At 29.6% G+C, this 20,191-nt stretch overlaps 2 protein-coding genes across 18 annotated transcripts in view; one reads left to right on the top strand and one right to left on the bottom strand.

Moving 5' to 3' along the window:
- Nucleotides 1–1,364: 1,364 nt before the first annotated feature.
- Nucleotides 1,365–14,267, bottom strand: LOC107451980 (uncharacterized). Of its 5 annotated transcripts, none has more exons than XM_071181608.2 (6): nt 14,104–14,264; nt 9,385–9,440; nt 7,163–7,227; nt 4,209–6,489; nt 3,115–3,171; nt 1,365–1,729 (listed from the first exon to the last, which is right to left on the bottom strand). In XM_071181608.2, exons 4-6 carry the CDS (start codon nt 4,482–4,484, stop codon nt 1,478–1,480), a joined length of 585 nt encoding a protein of 194 aa, XP_071037709.1. In that variant the 5' UTR covers nt 4,485–6,489; nt 7,163–7,227; nt 9,385–9,440; nt 14,104–14,264; the 3' UTR covers nt 1,365–1,477. The 5 variants fall into 5 exon arrangements, with proteins under 5 accessions (XP_071037709.1, XP_015923723.1, XP_071037707.1 ...); XM_016068237.5 differs by having other exon boundaries at nt 4,209–4,448; nt 14,104–14,241; XM_071181606.2 differs by having other exon boundaries at nt 4,209–4,448; nt 9,385–9,448; nt 14,104–14,240.
- A 163-nt stretch (nt 14,268–14,430) lies between these two features.
- Nucleotides 14,431–20,191, top strand: part of LOC107451978 (uncharacterized) — an 85,272-nt gene continuing 79,511 nt past the window's right edge. For 8 of the 13 annotated variants that reach the window (XR_015433123.1, XR_015433124.1, XM_087161333.1 and 5 more), the window contains exons 1-3: nt 14,431–14,541; nt 16,442–16,548; nt 16,767–16,919. Coding sequence is in view for 10 of the 13 variants with exons in the window: in XM_087161333.1 (XP_087017459.1) it covers nt 14,532–14,541; nt 16,442–16,548; nt 16,767–16,919 (270 nt within the window). In the remaining 3 variants the exon portion in view is untranslated. Of the gene's footprint in view, nt 14,636–14,837; nt 14,967–16,441; nt 16,549–16,766; nt 16,920–20,191 lie in introns of those variants that run through there. The other 5 variants (XM_087161329.1, XM_087161327.1, XR_015433125.1 and 2 more) reach the window with 5 other exon arrangements.

Below are 20,191 nucleotides of genomic sequence, written 5' to 3'. Positions count from 1 at the left end.
CTGAAAGTATTTTTATTTCATGCATTGAAAAGAGCAAAAAAAAAATTAAAATAGAATTTTTTCTTTATATTGCGAAATTTAAAAAATACACTACGGTACGTTTTTTATCTTTTTTTGCATGCAACTTTTTAATTGATTTTAGATGCTTTCGTATCGCTAATTTCTTTCTCCAAGCAAGTTTTTTTTTTTTTTTTTTTTTTTTGTCGAAATGTACAAGTTTAGAAACGTTATATATAATAAAGAGGTCGCATAAATGTGGGCTAAGATCGGATGATTCAAATTTTTCTAGAAAAACTTATCTATAAAATAAGTAGTGCATCTACGACTTTTTCAAGGGTGAAAAATTGTACGAAACTGAACACTTTTAGTTCGTGATTAAATTTGTCAATTTCTGGGTTGAACAGTTGTTTCAACAGTCCTTCAAATAGTCCATTAATTTTGAATTTTAGGACACAACTTTTTTTTTTATTTCAGATACTATTCATTTTATATAATTTAGTTTCATCTAAAAAATGTTTCAAAAGCGTAACTAAAGCGAAATATGGCTTCTGATAGTTTAAAAAAATATTTATTCTGGTCCGGCGGTGGAGCGATCGTTAAGACACGGTTCCCAGCAGATCACCGAAATCAAGCATCACTGGCTACTGTAAGTGTGCGGGTGGGTGACCACTTGGATCAGTCTGCGTAGGGACCGAGTGTGTGTGGTATTGGTCCTCGTTAAACTGTTCTACCGTAAAGTGCTCGGCTTCGCATGCAGGTCGTCGGGCTACTGAAGCGAGGGTGCCATCCCCTCTGCAGAGGATCACAATTGTGATGGCATGTCTTCGGATCATTCTCAGAGATGTTTCCCAGACCGTCGCCAATAGCCCATTGCGCATACAACATGAAATATACAACATGAAATAGCTGTCTTACACCACTTTCCCCTATCTAAGAAGGGAAGTCAATTTTTGTTTCAAAAATTTTTTTATGGAAGGATTATTTTATTCTTCCTTTCTCAATTTTTAGCTTTTATTGGAACATTCTAACCCAATTTATGAGTGTTTTTATATTAGCCTAGATTCATTCTAATTTTATGATTTTGTTTCAAATAAAATACCTTCCAATAACTAACTACAATCATAATTTTTCTTAAAATCAATTGATTGTATTTATGAGACAATAGAATGTAATTTAGATGGAATTTTGCAAAATCAATAGTTGGAGCTATTTTCTTATTGCTTTTAAGTAAACCCTATTGCAGTGTGCACTATAGAGATTTTCCTTCAAAATTACTTTAGGAAATTTTAATATACTACTTAGTTAAATATTTTGTTTCCAAAATACATACTTCAAAAAGAAGAAAAGAAATAAAAACTCAAGTATCAGCTTTCAAAACATAAATTTAATTATACACTTATCAACACTAAAGCACTTTTTTTAAAATAAACATTACATAAGTAAGCTGTGCCATACATCCTAACAACAGACAATGATTTCAATAAATTTGTGAGCCAACTTTTGGTTCTTTCATCTTCCGCATCCTCTGAGCAAGCTTGACCTCTGCTCTTCTCCAGAAGTCTTCTAAACTTTCTCCATCTTCGTTATCACTAGCAGTTAAATCATTTCGAATATGAGGTTTGGAATAGTGACCCTTCAACAGAACATTTGGTGGAGCTTTAAAACTAGGCTTTTCTTCTTCAACTCGTTTTGCTTTACCAGAAAACGAGTTTAATGCCTTTTCCTGTTCCTGAAATAAATAAAAGCAATTTATTGCTTACAATGAGGAAGCCTCATAACTTATACTGAGTTAACGACTGCTTTTAATTTTAATTTTTGGAATCCTTGTCAAAAATGGAAGGAAAAAAATATTTATTAAGGTCTTAAGTTAATATTTAAGCGAGGAAAAAACGAAAACGTCATCGATATTTAATGAATCACTACTAAGGAAAACAGAAAGCAGTTTGATTGCCTTTCAACTTCACTCTGTTTCTTCCAGCACTCAGATTTCGATGTTTTAAGTATCAACTTCCTCACTAATGATTTGTTAGGATTTCTATAGCATTCTTTTTCTTTTTTTCCCCCTGACTTCAATATTAATTAGCAATTCCTAATGCACGTATTTCTTTAAAATTTAATTTATAACAAGGATTCTAAAAATATACATCTTAATAATTAAATGTATGTCTTATCTAAGGGAGACATTTAAGGAAAAACAGAAATACTGCTTCGCCAAAAGTTTAGTTACTAGAATATATTAAAAAGAAATGAAACTAATATACTGTAATGCATAGGATTCTAAAAATATACATTTTAATTATTTAATATATATTTTATCTAAAGAAAAACAAAAATTTTATATACTATTTTGCCAGAAGCCTATTTACTAGAAGATAAAAAAACTAAAATATTGTAATGCATAAGATTCTAAAAATATGCATTTTAATTATTTGATAAGCATTTCATTTAAGGGAAGCTTTTGAAGGGAGAACAGAAATTTTAAATACTGCTTTCCCAGAAGCTTATTTAATAGAATAAAAAAATAATACATTGCAATGCATAGGATTGTGAAAATATACATTTCAATACTTTGATACATATTTTATTTAAGGGAAGCATTTAAAGGAGAACAGAAATTTTATATACTGCATTGCCAGAAGGTTATTTACTAGAAGGTAAAAAGTTAATATAATGCAATGCATAGGATTCTAAAAATATGCATTTTAATTATTTACATATTACAATTATTACTAAAATAACCTAATTAATTAAAAGCATCATCTAACAAAACATAAATTAAATGAAATTCAATGATACACTTATTCACACTAAAGCACTTTTTTTAATAAATATTAGATAAGTAATTATGCAGACATACGTGTCTGCATAATTACTTATCTAATATTTATGCAGACAGACATACGTCTGCATAATTACTACACTCATTTTCAGGCTACTCAATGTCACGGAAATCTGCCATAAGGAATTCATACTCAGTTATAAGTAATTATTTAAAACAATCAGAAGAATGAAAACAGCACCCACTGAAAGTTTAGCATTTCTGAAAAAATATTTTTACAGTAAAAGATTTATTTACATTCAATCAGAGTACAAAAAAAGGGCCTGAAATTTTACCAATTTTATGTCGTCATCTATTAATTGAATATCATCAGCAAACACATCTTTTAATACCTAAAACAAAAATACAAAGAATTGTAATATTTGGAATTTTAAAGAAAAAATTAATTCAATTGATCTCCACAGCCTAATCCAAGAATTAACGAGTTAAATAAGTGAGGTGTGTTGCTCACCTTCAGGAAAAAGAGTATGTGATTGCAAAAAATCATAATTTTCTTACTATTAGTTTTTGCCTAACTGAATTACGTGACACAAAATTAATATCTGCACGAGCAAAATTTTTATATCAGAATGTTCCTTAAATATTTCTCTAGAAGCGTGCGAAATTCATATTTTTTCATTTAATAGTTTTCCCATAATGAAAGTGAGAAGCGAAGTGTGAAACTTTTGTGCAACAGTGGTGACAATAACTTTCCTTTAATATAATGAGAATCTCATGAACTATAAGATTAATTTTTGTAATCAAGTAGAAACCTCAGTAAAAGATATATTCTAAACCTGGAAGTTTCAAGTCTTAGTCATTAAAATTTAAATAAAAAAGTCAGTAAAAAGTAAGAACGTTTAAATAATTACTTAGTGACTAAAATGAGTTTTTACTTAGTAAAAATAAGAACCCTTAAATAATTTTATTTAAGAACAGAAGTTGAGATTCCTTAATTAAAATGTAGATGAAATCTTTTGGAGTCAATAATTTACTAAACAGTTATGATTATCAGAGAAAAATATTGATTTCAATATAATATAATTAATATTAATTAAATAAGAAATTAATATTAATATAAACATTAATATTTATTTCAAGTCTTAGTCCCTAATATTTAAATAAAAAAGTCAATTAAAACTAAGAACATTTAAATAATTTTATTTAAGAACAGAAATTGCGATTTGTAAATTAAAATGTAGATTAAATCTTTTGGAGTCAATAATTTACAAAACAGTTACGATTATTAGAGAAAAATATTCAATTCAAAAAGCATTTCAAATACAAGAAAAAAAGCTAAGGTCATTTCTTCTGAAATTTTATAATGAACTGGCATAAAAACAAAGATTATAAAAATGGGAAAATTCAAAATCTTAATAATGTTTATTACTGTATTTTTTGGGACCTTTTCTTCTGCTTTAGTTTTCTCCGGTTTTGAGACCACTTGAGCTAAAGCTAATAGGTTTTCCTGTATTAAATTTTCAAAATTTTTTTCTGCTCTTGGAGCTTTCACATTTTCTTCTAAAGCTTGAGGAATTGATTTTTCTATTTTAACTTCAGCTATTTCACTTTCTTCATCTTCAGTATCACTGGAACTGAGAGTAACAACTTCCAGAGGATGGCACATAAGCTTAAAAAGAAAAAAATTCAAACAATTCTTTATCATTTTTAATAAGACATTTGATAAAATTTTATTATAAAAATAAGCTACATACCTTTTAACTAAGAATAATGGAAAAAAAAAACGAAAATATAAACTGTATTTGTAAAGAAAAAAGTTTTCCAGAGTCAAAAATAGTAATTTAAACTAAATATGTCGTATATAACTTTAATCACAAGCCAAATTAAGTAAGAAAGTGTTTTTGAAATCAAAACAAAATTATAAACGTAAATATTAAGAATTACATTCTACAATGCTTTAAGAACTGCCTCAGGTTTCGACAAATTGTAATAGGATAACAGTGAGTCATTCTATTCTAAAGGGGTACATTTTTTCAAACTTTGATATGATAAATCTATGAATTTTTCAATTAAAATTGTGTGCATTGTAACATTTTTAATAAATAACAAGTTTGACTAGACTTGCATATTCTCTTATGATAATTAATTAGAAATTATAATAAGAACTATCAGTATTGCCTCATTAAATATATTACTATTTGAATTTGAAATAAAGAAATAATAGTGTGAAAAATATAAATATGATTATTTTGTGTACTTACAAAGAATTTAGGTATTAAGAATTGTCTTTACCAAAGCAGAACATTTTCGTCTCATTGTTATGATCTAGTCATTTTGGTCACATTAAATTTCTTTTGCATAACGTTTCTGTTTTATGTACTGAAAATTTCATCAAATATGCAAAACATTCCAATGTAATTGTAATGATTCTTATTTCCATTTTATTAACATTCGTTCGCTAACTTTTAGCCTCATTTTAAACATTTTCTTCTTTTAAAGGTAGGAATTATATGAAATGAGTAATCCAATCATACCATGTGGTGGCATTTAGCACAGAAATTCTTATTTATTTATTTGCTCCTCAAACTTTACAATCATAATAAACTAAAAAAATTACATAAATGTTGGAAATTTTTTGGAATTCACATGTTTTGGGAAAGGCGGGTAGGTAGAAGTTGTCCCCAATTACCCTCCACACTCACACCATGAATAGAATGGGGAAAAAGGGGTTACAAAAATTTGATTTTCTCGTTCCTACACTTAATCATTCTTCATTATTTAATGGTTAACTAAAATTCCTGATTTTCTGTCACTAGAAATAATAATTAAATAAATAAAAAAATTATATTTAGAGCCATTGAAACATAACCGATGCAATTAAATAATGTCCAGATCGAAACAGACAAATTGCTTAGTAACGATAATGAATCGGGAAGGAACCAATATGGCAAACGGGACTAAAAGGGTAACAGAATCAAAACAACTAGACTGAAATGTCATGGACCGGTTTTGACACATATCACTTGAACATTTTTTTATCACTTGTTGTTAAATTAAATAGAATGCTAAAACATTTTCCTCAACACTCAACATGATGACATATTATTTGTAATAAAAACTATATTAATTGTAAGTGGATGTAGAGGATCTATATGGTCATTAGGGATGAGATAGATTCAGGCAATAGACTATAGACAATTGTAACTCTAAAAATAATATTGACTTTTCTGTTAAACAAAGAGCAGATTCCTTGAAAACAACACATTCTAATTATCATTGCCAAAAATAGATAGAAATATTGATAACTTAAACAAAAATTAACAGAAAATATGTTAGCAAAACAGCATTGATTAATTTTAAATATGTACTGATAATGGCTCAATTACTCCAAAGAATTATGAGAAAAATATCATGTTCCACAACTCCTTCTTTCTGGTGACACTGATATTATCTTATAAATAAGTGTAATACAGGTTAGCCTTTATTATTTCAACTAAAAAAAGTGTTTTAAAAATATAGTTTAAAAGTTTTGTCTACAACTTCACACCTTTAAAGTTCTTATATTAACCATAATTAAATTATAAAATTAATGTCAATCTAAAAATTCATAATAACAAAACATAGTAAGCCACTGTCACTTGCTCTGTATGCTCTCCCGGACACCAAGCAGGTCAACATTAAGTATTCCAAAAATCAATGTATGTAGAATTCTAAAAATCAATATAAAAATTTATTTATTTTTAATAAGAATGAAGTTATTTTAAATTGTCATCATAACTTTTTAAAAAATAGTTTTCAAATGTATTTTGGAGAAAAAGCTGAATTTGTGATAAAAAAAATCTATAAGACAACAACATGCAATACATAATATTCATATGACATATAATAAAAATAATAATATGCATAATGATGATAACTATCTAACAACTTTAGAACATTTAGTTTAGAACAGCAATGCTTCAAATACAGTAGGTTTCCGACTATCCAGAGGAAAAGTAGGTCAGAAAAGAAAAAAGCTAGATAGGGCCGAGATTCACTTTCTACACTCATTCCTATGATAAATCTTTCATATTAAAATATATGATTACTTCAATAAAGTCCAATGTTTATTAATAAACCACATAAATAACTTGAAAGAGTCAAACTAAAAAATTTTTAAGAATTTTGCATAGAGCAAGCCAACTGGTGGAGGCTGGCAGCAAACGACTGATTTATCATTCCTCATTATTCATCCTACAAGGAGTTTGGGAGTTCCAGCAATTCCTCATTTTTATAAAACTAGATAGTATTGAAGTCAGATTGTCATGAGCCGGATACTCGAGAGCCTACTGTATTTATTTTTACAAAGAAATTAACATATCCTTTAGTTGAAAATGTAATTACCTCATGCTCCGAAAATAAATATAATGGAAATGAATAAGGGCATTTATCACATTGTATTTCTTCAACTAAAAAATAAAGTATATTATTAACATTATAATTTCAAAGATAAAATTTTTTTTAAAAAATTTGCACATTTTACCAGTACGGGTTAGAAGACTGTAAAAATAAGGCAAGTTTATAAGAATTAGAAATCTTTTCATTTATTTACTGAGTACCCCTTCTATCTAGAAAGTCCAAAGAATCATATGCATTTACACAATATCCACCAAAGGAAAATTTTAAGCTCACTAATATAGAACTTTTTGAACCATTTAGTTAATCATATCACCCTTTATAAGATGTGCATTACAACTTAAAATAGCCGCTAAGTATTTTTAAAATGTCAAGATAACGCTTTGAAAATTATGTAAATTATATGAAAATTATGTAAGTATTATGTATATGTAGGCAGTTCCTTTATTTATTAACCCCCACACACATTAAACCCTTTTTTTTTTGCTATGTGCTATTTTCTAATTCAATAATATGGAGAAACTGATTTTTTTGATGCAGGAAAGCTTGCATCTGAAAGTTGGGAAAAAACTGGGGCTAACACACAAAGGGTTAAATACATTATTTTTGATCCAGAACCCAATAAGTGTCAAATACTATAGTGTGAATAATATAATAGCATTTTACTACAGTGTTCTTCTTAAGTATTTCTATAAGGGCGGTTTGCCCTGCCTGCCCTTCGATCCCTATAAATGAGCCCTCTTTGTCCTTTTTGTAAAAATAAGCTGCCCATCCCTTAAAAACACTGCCTTTTTATTCAGAATCAATTTTTAAAAAAAATAAATTCACTGTTTAAATAATAATTACATGCTGGTGAAATTAACTGTGTTTATAGGTTTAATTCTGATTCTATACTATTATAAATATTTACTTTGTTAGGATTATTCTTAACTTGTTAAATTTTTATACTTATCTCTTTTTTGAGTAGAGAGGGATATTGACAAAATTTTTAATGGTTTTAAATTTTAAAATTATTTTTTACTTTTTTTTCTTAAAAAAATGCAACTTAAAATGTTTTTTTTCCTCATAATTTTCAGCTTAAACTAGGTATATAAAAAACTTTCAAGTTGTTTGTGAGTAAGTAGTTTTTCTTAGTTTACTTTTTTTGAAAAAAAAAATTATGCCCAGAGATTATCTATTAACATGCCTTTAATTATTTTTATAAACTATAAAATCTTTCCTTTATTCTGATAATGAGAGGGAATCATTTTTTGAAATATACACATAAAATAGTATAAGAGGGTAATTTAAAAATTATTGAAGATCAAATTCAGTTTTTCCTTAATATTGCACTTCTTGATAAATTTTTATGGTGTTGAATGAGTGCCCTTTCAAAAATTATAGTGCCCATTTTTGAAAGGCAGTGCCCTGCTCTATTTCTTTCCTAGTGAGAACTCTGTATACTATATTATAAATTATAACCATAAAGTTTTGAACTTCACTTACAATTTTCTCTGGAAAAAATTTCTTCCTCCTTATTTATTTTAGTGGCAAGTTTTATTGAATTAAGGTAATCATGAGGCAGACTTATACAGGATCAGTAAAATATGGGAAGATTTAAATATGGATACCAATACTGAAATAATCCCTAAGTTTCAGTGATTTTTGAGCAGTGGCCCACAAGAAACTAAAAAAAAATCACAGAACGAGACTTATTTAAAAAGCATAAGTCGTAATCAACCCCAAGCGAACAAAATTTTTAAAAAATATTTTCAAGTTTAAAATCTTTTTGGCACCTTGGCAAATTTTAGTTACAGCAAATGGGTAATAATCAGGAAATATCTACCAAAATTGCATTATTATTTTTCCATTACTACTAATCTTCTTCAAATAAAAATGTCAAAAACATGCATCTAATTATCTAAATAAAATAAAATATATTTGGATTTGATTATAAAAAAATTAGATAAGTATTGATAAATCTCCAATTTTAATTTTTTCTTTGTCTTATGTATTATTTGCCTTCTCTTTATTAGACTGTTATCAAATTATTCGATAACAATGTATTAATCAGAGGAACGAAATACAGAATTCTCAATGAAACATATTTACAGCATTTTAAATTCAACTTGCATGGCCAGATTTACTTTTTTTAAAATCTTTTCAGAATAATAATATTGTAATTTATGCATGAATGTTTTATTATGTAAAACAATAGAACATGTACTTACGAAAAGAGTCATCAACATAATCAGATTCGTGAAATTCCATAATTTAAAAAATTTTCCTGGAAAATTAAGAGATAATTAATTAGAAGATGTTAAATCAGGCTTGTTAAGTTTTTTTTTATTTTAATATTTTTGTAATATATATTATATATAGATAGATATTACAGTATGCTATAAAGGGGAATCTGTCTTTCCTTTAAAATTTGGATAATTAAAGAAAGACCAATGAATTCAAATGACTACTTGAAAAGATTTGAGAACTAAGGGAAAAAAATTCCTTTATATCAGAATATTTTGTTAATGGAAAGATGGAAAAAAAAAATTTTTTCTTCACAAAACTTTAGTTTTGATATTTTCACTCTTAATTTGTTTTGCCATTAATTAATAATTTTGGAATGAATTTTTAAATTCTTCTTTTTACAACACAGAATTCATTAATATTTTGATTCTTCAAACAAATAAACAGAAGAATTAACCATTATCAATGCACTGTTTCATAAACATTCACTCCAAATTTTTTTAAAATTTTTTTTATGTGATGCGCTTTTTTTCGCCCTTACTGCTTTTCAAGTTTTAAGATATCACTTTTGTTCAAAATCACTTTCTTTGTCACCTGATCTTATTTAAAGACCAATCCAAAATTTTGTAATTGCAACAATTTAAGCTTTTTGAGCAATGCAGCCATTTCATTGCAATGGTATTTATTTATTAGAGTTGGCTACAGATTTGAGTGATTTGAACGTATAAATTGATTCAGTGATTCGTATCACCAACTTGTAACTGATTCAAATCAGCTTTTATCGAACAAGATTTAAGTTATAATGAATAATTGTTTCTTAAATTTCAATAGTTTTGTTTCACAGTAATGCTATTTTCTATACAGTTAAAAAATTCTTTTAAAACCTAAGAGATTCTTACGCATTCCTTATTAAGGATTTAAGATTTTGCAATTAAAGAATTCAACCAATTCAAATAAAAAATACATTTAAAAAAAATTTCTTTTACAGTTTCTCAAAATTTACCACAGTTAAAAGTCCTCATAGCAATTAGCAACATAAACAATATGATTATATAAAAGAAATAATAAGTACATTTACTAACTTAGAAGAATTTATTAATGAGACAGAATAATAAATTTTTTTCCATTGACATAAGTTAAAAGAAAAATAGTGACAGGTAAGTAAATTGTTTCGAATTTTTCGCAATTTTGATTTTTTTTCTTCTCTTTTTCTGAACCAATTGATTTGAATAATGTGACTCCCAATTACGACGTTTAAGCCATGCTATTCAAATCAGTGCTCCAAATTACTAGATTGCACCAATTTGAATCACATGATTCAAATCAGTGATCTGAATCACTTGATTTGAATAACTCGATATGAATCAGTGATTTCAATAACCTGCTTAGAATCATTGATCCAAATTACATGATTCGAATCATTTAGATTATTTGTTTTACCAAACTCTACTACTGACATACCTATAAAATATAGGTATAGGTATCCAGATAGTATAGGTACCTATGTGAGTACTTCTCTAGAGTAACGTTGGCACAGGCAATGACGGCAACAATATATCCCTTTAAGTAAACAGAATATTTAAAGATTATCCATATTATTCAGAGATAAAAAATACCAGCAATTCTAATTTAGCTAAATTAAAAACAAACTAGTTTTGCAGATATTTAGCAACAGAAAGAAATTTGTCTGATTTTTTTTCTTTCAAATATGTAACTTTGAAAACTATTGTAATTGTGCAGTAAATTTTGTTCCAACAATGGCCGACTACTCCCGCTTTAACTTAAAGATTTTAATTGAAACAGAAATTAATTTTAATCAGGAGGATCTTAATTTTCACTAAAAAGGATTAAAATTTTAATATTAATGGGAAAAACAGAAATATTAGAATAATTTTTTTATATTGCAGAAATTTACATATATTTAAAGCTGTTTTATCTGGTAAATTTAAAACATTTTTTAAAATACAGTGAAACCTCGGTTAACTGGACACTCTTGGGACCGAAAAATTATCCGTTTACAATAGTTGTCCATTTACGGGAAGGGAAACGAAGTAAACAATTGCTTTTAGAATATTTTCAATGATATAGAAATAGTTAAATAATCTACAATAACTATCTATTGGGATATTTATTTAAACATTAAAAAATATTTTTTCCATACAAAAAAGAATATATGGAAAAGTTTGATATAAATACATAATTCTAGATGTAGCTACAGATAAATGAACATAATTTTCCTATTAACACAGATATTCAAGTTAGTCATATGAAACTGAATAGGAGTTTTTAGTCCTCAGTCGGTTTCAATTATTAGGTTTACATCCTTAACACTTACCCATCACTTAACAGGAAACGGCTAATGCCTCACTGAAAGTAAATCTTCTTCAATTCACAAAAAACAAAATCAATGCTTACCTGAAAGGTATGAGGAACTATGGAGTTGATGTATTCACAATTGATCATCTATCAAGCGACTGAATAAATATTTCATTAATATGAACACCTCAAAGATTATATTTCAGTTCTCTTTCTTTTTTTTACCCCAGCTGTGTTATATACAGTCTTCAAATTTATAAGAAAATGAAAGCATTTTCAGTGGGGAAGAAGCATTGAGAACATTTAAGACATCATTTCAGCTCGTGGGGTCTCATAACCTGTGTTGTCTGGATGAAAAGATCAAAAGAAGCTGCTGTCCGAATGAGCAGTATTATTTTCTCACCTTTCATTGCAAAGATATGGCAAAGTGAAGGGAGAAGGATTGATTCTTTAGTATTGAAATAGCTTAACAATATTTTTAGCTATGGATAAGCAAAAAATTTACATGCTTTAAAAATAATTAAAAATTTCATACATTTTCTTGCAATTTAAAGCAAAAAAAGCTTCTTTTTATCTCAATTTTAGATAAAAATAGTGCCCGGTTTGAAGAGATTGAAAATCTGATGTTTCGGAGCAAAGATGACAAGAAAGTCTGCTTTGCGGACTATTTTTTCGGGGGGGGGGGATATGGTAAGAAGCAAGGACAGTTTCAGACAAAGTAGGGGGAAAACATTGTAACAAATATTGTTTATTCTGTTGTTTGCAAAAGTTAAACTAGTAATTAAAAAATATTGCATAATAATTATTTTTCAATTAATATTACATAATAATGATTTTTCAATTAATATTACATAATAATTATAATCAATTTGTAAACAAAGTTTACAAAGACATGCGACGGGGAATTGAAGAAAATTTTTCAATTACTTTTTTAGGACAAATCGGAATATCCCGAAATATGCTTAATAAAGTTAGCCCTGGTTAGCCTTTCTTCTTTAGTAGCATTTCTTGTCGCTGATTTTACGCGTTTAATAGTAGAAAAAGTTCTTTCTGCAGTTGCTGTGGTGATAGGCAACGTAGCCAGTATTGATAACAAGCAATAAATGTTTGGGAAAAAGATACTGTCACATTCTTCCATTGCTGAAACTGCCGTATCTGGTCTACTAAGGGGTTCACGCAGGTTCCACTTTGATACCCATACTTCCATTTCTCCCATGAGGTTTTTGATGTCAATGAAGTCTGCGTAGATTCAGAATTCGCATAAATTAATATGCTGAAAAACAATTGATTCCAGGAAAGGAGTCTAATCGAAGGAAAGATGAGCCACAAGGTCAAGTGAAGTTGATGCACTAGCGAAGGTGGTGAACAGGGAAAAAGTTTGATTCGACAGTTTTTGTCTTTCTTTTTACTGAGAGGCTCAAAGAAAGACTAAAAAGTTTGAATCCCAGAATTTCGGGAGGGGGGGATTTGTCCCGACGCCCCCAGCCCCTGGCTACGGGCCTGCTCGATACCCTTCTTGCCCTTTCCTTCCTCAACCCTTCTTTACTTTTTCCCCAAACGCTACAATGGATTTTTTAAACTTTTGCTATTTTCAACTCTTTTTATTTAGTTTGTCATTGCTGTCAATACATAGATTTATATGGGAAAGGAAAAGTAGCCATCACACCCCTTTGTTGCACTTGTCTTTGAATGTTTGCAGTTACTTCCACTATCATTAAATCATAATTATTATTAATCATTTTAATTATTAAATCATAACTACAGACACTTAAAAACATAAATTTATTATTTTATTAATATATGCATGTATTTTGAATAAATTACTAAGTTAATTAGCTCATTAACTTGATATATATCTTACTTTATTAATGAAAATAAGTAATTAATATAATTGCTTGGCTACTTTTAGTAAAGTAAAAAAAAAAATTCTTTTACTAATTGACAATGTTTTTTAATAGAACATGTAAAGCCCATAGAAAGAAATTATTGCCTTTTTAGAATAATACTACCCTTTTTTCTGCCTAGAATAAGCTCTGACCCTATTTAACAATAAATGAATATACATGAATTATGCTTAAGAAAATATTCTCAATGAAAGAAAAATAATACAACGGAGAAAAAAATACCTTAAATCTAAGTAAAAAGTACGTAAAATTCCACACAAATGTAGTTATGAAATTTATAAGTAAAAATTTATTATTAAGAAATTTGGGTACATAACTTCTACAATTTTATGTCTAGTGCAGCTTTTACATTGTAATTAAAAATTAATTTACTAAACAAACTTTTGAGACATGCTTAAATTTCTGCCAGCTGCAACACGTTAAAAAGTTTCAATTTTTTTTATTTAAAATAGCTAAGACCGGAAATAACTAAATATAACTTACGCCAAAGGTCAAGGAAATAAATTATAATCACAAATTTTAACACTTTAAGTTTCTCTACTGAAATAATAACTTTCAGGTTCCCTTCTGAGATTAAATGATAAACAAACATTCAAAGTTGAAATTTGAAGAAATGAAACCGAAACTTGGACAATTGATTGATTGATTGTTCTTTAGAAATTTTTGAAAATTTAATTTAAATCCCTTGATTTTAATAAATCAATGAAATGTAATTTTATTTTTCAACTTTTTTACTTAATCATGAATGTGGAAAAGACTTGAGCTCTTTTAGACAAATGGAAAAGAATTTTAAAAATTCTTGTAGTTTAGGTTCAAGCAAAAACTAAATATTCAAACTTGTTCATTTATACCAAATTATTAAAGGAGCGAGGTGGTTATGTTATGAAACTGAAACTTTTACAGATAAAGCAATGATAACTGGTAACTATTATTGTAACTTGTAAAATTAAGTTTTTCATGGTAAATTCAATTTAAATAGTGAACGTCTTCTGTGCTAAAAATGCAAACTTATGCTGTTAGTGATAAGTTTTTGTAACTAATTGAAATATACCTACTTATTTTAATTAATTGACCATATTGTTGTTGTTGTTAATTTACGTCGCATTAGAGCTGTACAATAGGCTATTGGCGACGGTTTGGGAAACATCCCGGAGGATGATCCGAAGACATGCCATCACAATTTTGATCCTCTGCGAAGGGGATGGCATCCCCGCTTCGGTAGCCCAACGACCTGCGCGCGAAGTCGAGCACTTTACGGTAGCACAGTTCAACGAGGATAATTGACCATATATTTCTGGGCTTTAAAACGGAATATCAAGATGAATATTTTCTTGATGAAGCTAATCGTATGTTTGTTTGTTTTTCGTTTCGGGTTAAACAGGAATTTTTTTTTTCTTCGTATTTGTTTGAAATACTTAGTAGGAGTGGGTTCTCGACCACCGTTGATTTATCGCTTTATCTGATTACTCAAACTATAAAAATTTAGCAAAACCAAGCCCAATGTTTCTTGTGCCTTGAATAAGAAAATCTAGGAAATATAAAAGAAAAATTATTCGAAGGAAAAGGCGAAAGAAAGTTTTTAGTATTTCATAAGTAAGAGATATACTAGTTATTTATTTAGAGATTAGATTCTTTGAATTGCAAATGCTTTATTCAAAGATAAACTCAAGCTAGCTCTCTTCTTTCTATATTTATAAATTTTAGTGACTTCTGGGCAGTTGCCCAAAAAATATTTCTGTATCGGTATCTGCACCAAAACAATCATATTACTTCTGGACAGTGGTATGTTAGAAGATTTTTGTAATGCTACCTACACCAAAACAATCACTAGACGTTGGAGTTAGGCACTACATGAGGGGGACCAACTCTAATATAATCAAGTGCAGAGTTCTTTTTCAGTAACTAGTTGAATTATCATGATCATGTAAAGTCTTTGAAAATTATATAGCATTTTGTTAATGTATATAGTGCTTAAAGATATTTTTTGAGTGCTTAAAAAGTTCTTTAAAGGTGCTTATTTTTTATTGAGAGATTTGGCTGTGCACCTTGTTATTTGTTTCCTTGCTGACATTCCTTTTCATTGTTTTTCACAATGCTTCTTTTTCTCTACTTCTGTTCATGATCTTCATTTTTACTTCCATTCATGATTTTAAGATAATTACCTCACTCTTTTTACCTTTAAGACTCTTTTCTTCCTTATCTTTATTTTTTCTAATCATGCTGTCATGACCAGGTTTCTTTCTTCTTACCAACCCATGACAATGCTTTTTAGAAATGTTTATTTATGGTTGGTAAATTTTGTCCTTCATAAAAAATGTGTTGTTTTTATTTTCTATTATATATATAAGTTACTGCCTACGTGGATGCTGTTTGTGCAGTATGCTTTGAAAAATTTTAGAATTAGGAAAATCTGTGTCCACATAAAATTTTGTATTCTTTTAAATTTCAAATTTAAATATATTGTTGAAGAAGTAAATCATAGAAAATGCATAACCTCTTCATTTATTGAATGTATTCTTTTATCCCGAATTTCATAGGCTTAGCATCAAATGGCACTTAAGCAAAATATTAACAAAAGGAAAAAAGAGGAAGGGGAAAAAAAGAAAAGAAAAAAAAAACTGCTATAGAGATGTGAATTTTTAGTGTGTGTAATTAATGTTTTTCTAGTAACTAGTAATAATTTTGAAACATTTTTTTTTTTTTTTTTTTTTTTTTGCAGTTGAGATTCCTTGTGAATTTTGTAATGCTTTGTTTGCTATGATTCTTTTAATGGAACTGCATGCTTTGTAATTCTTATGTTTTTTTTCCCTATCGATAAAAGAAAACAGTGTTGCTCCTTTTGCTCCCCCTGATGAAAATATGTATGTGTCTTGTGAATTTTGTGGTAAAGATATTTTAATGGATCAAGAAGCAATTATAGTGCATGAGGTATTTATTTTTTGTTTTAATTAATCATGAATATTGCCAGGATGTCTTGTTTTATTTAAATTTTGTTTGCTTTATTTAATTGAAATTTTTTTATGTTATAAAAAAATATTTAGTGACTTAAATTCTTTTTTTGTTTTGACTGTCGACATTATTAATTGACAGTCTTGCATTTTAATATTAAAAAATAACTTACTTACTTCTTTCTCTTGCTTTTTCAGTCAGGATGTCGTCCTGATTTATTAAGTCTTCCTTCAGTTGTATCAAATGAACACAAATTGCGTAATTCTGCTCATGAAGCTTATTCTTATAATGATAAGGCTAGTGCTCTGCAGAGAAAACGAAGGAGCTTAGAAAAGCCTGAAGACAAAAAAGTAACGTGAGCCTGATCTCATCTTTAGTTGTTACTTAAACGTTAATCACTTATTAGATTATATTTAGAAATATAGTATTTTGTATTAATTTTTTAAAAAAAAAACACTTTCTTAACTATATTAGTAATATACAGTACAGAACCTCTTATCCAGAAATCAGAATACCGGAAAATCAGAAAACCGGAACAAAATTTTCCCGCCATATTAGAAAAAAAAATTTTTTTTTCTTCAAAAGATTTCAGAATTCTTTCTTTTTTAAAAGATGTTTACCATCATTTTAGAAATTATCGTTAGTTCCCTACATTGTCAAAAGAAGTAAGAGTTTTTTTAAATTATTCTAAATATATATTTTTTAGTTGAGTTTGACAATTAAAAAAAACGGCTCTTTGTAGCGATTCAAAAAACCGGAAAAATGAGTTATTAGGAATAGCGATGGCCCCGATCGTTCCGGATAATAGGTTCTCTGCTGTACTTATTAAGAAAAAAAAATAATAAAATTTTTGAAAGATCTTAAAGTGACAAATGTTATTTTGTAACTATTATCAAGTCATATTTCCCATTATTCTTCATTTTTTATGCTTAGTCTTTTACTTTTTTAGGTCATTAAATATTTCCAATGTGATATGTTGACGATCATGTCTTTAAATTACATTAGATCTTTATAATGTAACTCTTAAAATGTGAGGATTTGCATTGTTTTGAATTTAGTGTTGTATAATCATTTGTTATATTTTGCATAGATTATTTCACATATCTCTGAACTTAAACACCACACATAGCCGAATATCAGTATGGAAGAGATCAATCACAAAATGCTTTAAAAAAATTTTTTTATGCAAATACTTAAAAACGTAAATATATGCGCTAAAGTATTTTTTGCTTTTAGTTTTTTTAGTGCATTAAAACTAATATAACAAACAATTTTATCAATTTTAGTTTGCTTAAGCAAGAAGTACGCAACCTTTTTGAGTAAAGGACCACATGCACAGCAGATTGACCAATGAAGGGCCGCATGCCAAAGTATTTCGACAGACAAATTGACAGCAATTGTAGGTAGTAATTGTTTTTTTTTTTTTTTTTTTTTTTAATTACGCCCGCCATCGTCTTCTCAGACATAAGGCGTCTTGCAGTCCAATACAATACTGAAGTAGCTCCAGAAGGTGAGAGGGCACAAAAGTCATCAGAGGAATGAATGTCAAGAAGAGAGGGGCAATCAAATAAATGCTCCCCAGTCATAGGCGAAGTGTTACAGAGCACACAAAGAGGTGAATTGACCAAGTTAATTTGAAATAAATGGGCCTGCAAGTAGTCATGTCCTGTAATTAATCTAAGGCAAGCAACTCCCTCAGCTCTGGGAAGGAGGGAAAGGTGAGAGCGCTGCTGGTCATCAAGAAGGCTAGCCCAGGATTTTCCATCAGCTAAGTCCCTAAAAGCAGATATTGTTCTGTGCCTGCATTTGCTCTTAAGAAGCCGCCTTGCATTTCTAAGGGGAACTGGATGAGAAGATGGATGCAGTGCTGAAGCCTCTCTAGCCAACATGTCAGCCCGTTCATTTCCGTAAATGCCACAGTGGCCAGGGATCCACTGGAGGACTACCTCTCTTCCAGAACAAAGAAGAGAGTCAATGCTTTGTTTACACTTAAATTCGTGTTCAGAGGGATATAAATTATATTCAGAAATGGTCTGAATAGCAGCCTGAGAATCGACAAAGATAACAATGTTTTGTTCAGATGGTTCACCAATAGCTGTAATAGCCATAAGGATTGCAAACACTTCGCCATCAAAATTATCTGCCCAAGTGTCAAGAGGTTCTCTAAGGCTGAAATATTTGGAGTAAGCACCAGCTCCAGCTCTACCAGTTGAAAAAGTGGCGGATCCATCAGTAAAAACCTGCAGCCATTACTCGTAAGGGTATCTCTCGTGTATAGTGGCCAGAGCGATAGGATACAACTCGGTCTGGAAGTCCGATTTCCGAACAGGCAGTACCAAGTCAAATCTGGCAGTGGCATATCTCAGAAGGCCCGTAAAAACAGGTGGCCTATAGATGCAAAGTTTGGAGTTGGAGACCTCAAAGATCTCTGCAAGTCTCCGGTACTCGAAAAGAAAGGAATGTTGAGATTTAAGTCTAGTTTGAGGAAGATTGTAGTACGGCCAAAAGTGCTCCTTTCTCAACAATCTTTCACCAAGAGAAAGGACAACATAAGTTCGTTTGTCAGATAAATTATAAATTTCTGTCTGTAGCTGCATGGCAGAAATAGGGGTTGAGATCGCAGAACCAGTGATGAGCCTTAGTGCTTTGTTTTGAACCAAATCGAGTTTTGATAACACACTGTCCGAGGCAGTAACAAGGATTTCTGAACATAGTCAAATACTGGTTTAATGTAAGAAGTAAAAGTGGAAGCAAGGACTCTTTGGGATGAACCCCACTTTATTCCAGCGAGACGTTTCAATAGACCAAGGCGATTTGTCACGCTATCTGCCACTTGATTTATGTATTTAGTCCAGGTCAGTCTGGTATCAAGAGTTATGCCCAAGTAGGTAGCACAATCGGTCCGACCCAGAGTACTATTTTTGTATACCAAGTTAACATTAAACTTTTTGGTACTAAGGGTAAAAAGTTCAAAATTTGTCTTTTCCGGGTTAACCTTGAATTCGTTGTCCAGGGTCCAGGTTGCCAGAGCCTCTAAAGCCAAATTGAGTGTTTTCTCCAGCATAGAGATATCAGAGCCAGTAGACCAAATAACAAGGTCATCGGCATACAACAATGATTCAGTCTCTGAAACGGCATTAATGTAGCTCAAAAGGTCATTTACCATAATATTAAAGAGGACGGGACTTAAAACTGAGCCCTGTGGAAGGCCCTGCCTGGTTTGCCCATACCCTGATTGAGAATTGCCATATTTAATGTTCAAAAATCTTTGTGAAAGAAAATCACTAATCCACTTGAAAAGATTTCCATACACTTTCTTATGAAGCAACTTCCTAAGAAGCAATTTTCTCCAAACTCTGTCAAACGCCGATTTACAATCAACGAAGACAGCAAGTATACTTTGCTTTCTCTGGAAGCCGTCCTTAATATGCTGTGAAAGTCTGACAATCTGTTCCGTTGTATTGTATCCACGTCTGAAACCAGCCTGTCTCTCAGAGATATGGCCACCATAGTCCAAAAAGAACTGAAGCCGATCAACGACCATTCTTTCAGTTAGCTTACTTAGGATACAGGTCAAGGAAATTGGTCTAAAATTTTGGATGTCCGTCGGGTCTTTTCCATG

This window comes from Parasteatoda tepidariorum, chromosome 4, assembly GCF_982258835.1.
Source record: "Parasteatoda tepidariorum strain Cologne lab strain chromosome 4, Ptep-v5.0, whole genome shotgun sequence".
NCBI lineage: Eukaryota > Metazoa > Arthropoda > Arachnida > Araneae > Theridiidae > Parasteatoda > Parasteatoda tepidariorum.
This window is presented reverse-complemented; position numbering and strand designations above follow the sequence as displayed.